This window comes from Pteropus vampyrus, unplaced genomic scaffold (genome assembly GCF_000151845.1).
Source record: "Pteropus vampyrus isolate Shadow unplaced genomic scaffold, Pvam_2.0 Scaffold12, whole genome shotgun sequence".
NCBI classification, from domain to species: domain Eukaryota; kingdom Metazoa; phylum Chordata; class Mammalia; order Chiroptera; family Pteropodidae; genus Pteropus; species Pteropus vampyrus.
In genome coordinates this window covers 10,529,911-10,534,311 of record NW_011888793.1, presented here as the reverse complement: position 1 = coordinate 10,534,311, position 4,401 = coordinate 10,529,911, and the positions used below count along the sequence as shown (strand labels likewise).

At 34.5% G+C, this 4,401-nt stretch overlaps 1 protein-coding gene across 3 annotated transcripts in view; it reads left to right on the top strand.

The window, feature by feature from the left end:
- PDCD10 (programmed cell death 10) overlaps positions 1-4,401 on the top strand; it is a 44,480-nt gene that overhangs the window by 29,300 nt on the left and 10,779 nt on the right. For all 3 annotated transcript variants that reach the window (XM_023524597.1, XM_011380013.2, XM_011380017.2), the window contains one exon: positions 4,065-4,182. In XM_023524597.1, coding sequence (XP_023380365.1) covers positions 4,065-4,182 — 118 coding nt within the window. The remainder of the gene's footprint in view (positions 1-4,064; positions 4,183-4,401) is intronic.

Genomic DNA, 4,401 nt, shown 5'->3' with positions numbered 1-4,401 from the left:
CCTCTGTGAGGTTCTGATAGGTTGTACAGTTGACAAACACTGATCCACAATAGTGGGTATTACTACCCCTCGGGATAGTTATCTCTCACAGTTGGATTCTTCATAACATTTGGACACCCATAGAGTTTAGGGTTTTATTATGGGGGAAAACTCAGTTCCTGCAAGTGTTGGGAAGGCAGCCGGGATGTGGGGAGTTACATATATCTGGAGATACATAGATTCTCTGATTTAAGGTTAAAACTATTTATTTTGCCTGATTCATTTGGTAAATTTAAAGTTTTTAAAATAAATACCTTAACTAAAGCTACAGCCAGAAAATACTAAGACGACTGTTCTCAAAACTATGCTGAGGCACCCTGAGGCCTCAAAGCAATCTCAGGGATGTCATGAAATATTTTAAAATTTGAAGGAACACAGTGGGACCCAACATCTGGTTAACATTGAACTACCAGCTTGAGGTAGTTTGCAGTTTCAACATATTTGCTTGGGCTACATTCTTTCAATGGTGTCATGTTTTTGTTAGCTGGACATTTGGCCATTGCTATGATAAAAAAGTAAGTACTACAAGAAAATCAATGTACAACAGGAAATGAGAGTGGAAGGATCCAATCTAATTCCAACATTTGAGAAATTGGGCAGCACCTAGCAGGTGCACAGATTTCATTAATAAGTAATCATGTTTATTTAAGAATTAAATAAAAATAGTTTTCTTTCAATTTGTGTGTTTTTTAAAGGCTACTAAATTCTTAGGACATAAGTACGTATTAACTTGTTTGAACCTAACTGCTTTATACACAGCTCTGTTAGGTATTTTGGCACTAAGAACACTGAACTGAGAAAGTCAGGGACCTCTGTAAGATTTCTGTAATGTTCCAGCTTTGGCATTTTGGGACTCCAGACCATCTCGATATTAAAAACTTTGTTCTCAGGCTTTCAGCTTTTAATTTTTTTAGCACCTTATTATAATTTAATCAGAGAGAGATTGTTTTCTGCTGACATTGTCTAGAACACAAAGAATGCTCCCCTGCTCCCCAAGATAATGTATTATGTAGGTAGATTTAATGCTACTTAGAGAATATAAACCAGTTATCAGATACTGGCTTATTTAAATGGTATACTGTATGTAATTTTAAGGCAGTTCACCAAATTAATAAAGTTTATACCATCTTAAGCCATATTCTCACAGCTTTTCTTTTAAAGGCAACTTTTTTAAAAAAAATAAGTTCTAAAATTTTATAAGTTTTTAAATTTGGCACCATTGTGAATAGTGTGATGAAATTTCACACTGTCCTGCTCAGTCCCATTTGGGAAATGAATCATGTTTTTGTCCAGTGTATCCAGGCTGTATGTGCTCCCTGCTTGTGAGTCACTTAGTAACCGTTTTGATTATCTGGTCAGCTGCTGTGGTATTGCATTGCTTGGTTTCAAGCAACCCTTTTTTGACTTAATAGTGGACCTGAAGCTCCAGAGTAGTGACACTGGCAATTAGGATGTACCGAAGAGAAGCCATCAAGTGCTTCTTTTAAGTGAAAATGTGAAAGTTCTCGACTTAACAAGGAAAGAAAAACAAAATAAGCTGAAGTTACTAAGATCTATGGGTAGGTACAGATCTTCTATTCATGAAATCGTGAAGAGGGAAAGAAATTCATGCAAGTTTGCTGTCGCAGCTCATACTGCAAAAGTTAGGGCCACACTGGATAATAAGTGTTTAGTTAAGATGGAAAGTCATTAAATTTTGAAGTGGAAGACATGAGCAGAAAACGTTCCAAATAATGACGAAAACATGTTGCGCCAGAAAGTGTTTAGCCTATATGAAGACGCCAGCAAAGGAACCCCTGAAACGAGTGACACCAAAATGTTTACTGCATGTAAGGGATGGTTACAATAAGATATTTTAAAAGAGATACCACGTTCACATAACTATTAACAGTATTTTATTATAATTTTTCTATTGTTGGTCTTCTACTGTGCCTAAATTATAAATTAAACTTTATCATAGATACGTATGTATAGGAAAAAACATACTACGGGGATTGACCTCACAATTTTATGACTTAGAATGATGCGAAAGCTGTATGCATTCAGTAGAAACCATACTTGGAATTTTGAACTTTGGTCTTTTCCTGGGCTGGGGGTATGCAGTACAATACTCACTCACGATGCTGGGCAGTGGCAGCGAGCTGCAGCTCCCAGTTAGGTACTCAATTGTGGGGATAAACAACTCATACTCTACAGTGTAATATGTCGCCAGTGTTTTCTGAATACTGTGGGTTGAGCATGTTTAAGGTAACCTCTACTTACGCTGTGTTCAGTTGGTTAGGTGTATAAAATGCATTTTTTGACAGGATATTTTTAATTTATAATGGGCTTATAGGGACATGACCCCACTGTAAGTTGAGGAGTATCTGTATATATATATATATATATGGTTTGGTGCCATCCAAGGTTTCAGGCATCCACGTGTGGGGTGGGTAGATCTTGGATCGGTCCCCTGTAGATAAAGGGGGACCACTGTTAAATGGAATTCATCAGGACACACTTTATTGTTACTAATCATCTATTGAAATGATTTCCCTGAATAACATTGGACAACAATTAAAATGATCTCAGGATTGAGATAAATGCGTGCAGTTATTTTCCCATTTCATTTCAAAACCTTTTAGTTTTTGATATTGAAATCTAATGAGAAACAAGATGTTATAATGGAAAAAGCAATAGGAACAGAAAAAAGCTGGACCTGCAGTGATACCAGAATGGACTTGAAAAGGCAGAAGTTAAATGTTCTTGACACATAAGAAAACAAATAGATTGCCATCTGATTAAAAATTGTTTTTATTTTCTGTTTAATATCAGCAAAAAAGATAGGAAATCATCAGCATGATAATTAAAATTGGGAAACACTCTAAAAGAAACAAACTTATTGGAGTGTGATTATAATTTTTTTTTTTAATTTTAGTGTGCGATTATAAAATTAGAGTGTGATTATAAAATTTTTAAAAATAATAAAATGAGACAAAATTACTTGGGGAAACCAAAATCTTAAAAATTAACTTTGATAAACTCAGAACTCTATATCAGTCTTAAAATGACTAGAAGATTTTAGTGCCCTAGGGAGTAACATAGAACCAATGCAAAATCATTAGTGAAATGAGCTCAGGAAGTAGTAAAAGGATTAATGATGTTCTCGAAACTAGTGAAGGGAATATTCTTGCTACAGAAATAAAATGGAAACAAAATCATTGCATGGGAAAGTAAGAGATTACATAGCTTCTATAAAACTTGCAAAAGAAATCCTGTTTGGGGTTTTTTTTGTTTGTTTTTCCTGACATTCTGTTAATTTAAAAGCAATACTGATAGAATTCTGCAGAATACTGATAAGATGAGTAATTGCTTGATCCTGAAGCTGAAAGAGTAGCTAATGAATGAGTGAAACACGAGGAATTTTTTAGGTCAGTTGAAACCATTCTGTCCAATACTATAATGGCGGATACTTGCGTTAGTCAAAACTCATAGAAAGGTATAAGACAGAGTGAACTCTAATATAAATGTGTACTTTGGTTAACAATAATGTATCAGTATTGGTTCATCAGTTGTAATAAAGTACCATACTAAATCTAAATGTGAACTATAAGGAGAAACTGAGCAGAGAGGAGAAAGAAGTATGGGAGTTCTCTGTACTGTCTTCTCAATTTTCTGTAAACCTAAAATTGCTCTAAAAAAATGAAAAGCAAAAATCTTCAAGTGCATTTAAACTCCTAAAAGAGTTATTGATGGATTACCAAAATACATGTTTATATCTTTACACTTGCAAGACAGTGTAAAGAAGTAGGAAGTATTAAGTATTTTATGTTCAAATGGAAAATGGGACCGTGGCTGTCATAAGAAGTTACTGATACACAAGCTATAACAAAACATAAATAAATTCATCATCACATCTGCTTTACAAAGATTTCTGCCCTTATAAGTTGAGCAGTCTAAGAAGTTCCCAACAGGTTCTAAACAATTGTTTGCTTTTGAAATTCTGATTTAGTTTCTGTATTTCAAACTAGCTTTCTTTCTTACAGGCTGAAAAAGAAAATCCAGGACTCACACAAGACATCATCATGAAAATTTTAGAGAAAAAAAGTGTAGAGGTTAACTTCACAGAGTCCCTTCTTCGCATGGCAGCTGATGATGTAGAAGGTAATCAGAGTCTTGTTTAGCTTTCTTAAGCTGTTGAAGAGCACTACTTCTAAATCTTTATTATTTGACAAAAGGGGCTACCTCCACTTTTTTCCCCTCCTCCTCCTCTTCTTCTTTATCGTTATTACTGTGATGATAGTGGGGAAAAAACTACAAAATAGAAAAGTAGTTCTTGATTTTTGTTTTATATCTGTCAGATTTAATTACTTGAACTAGAAT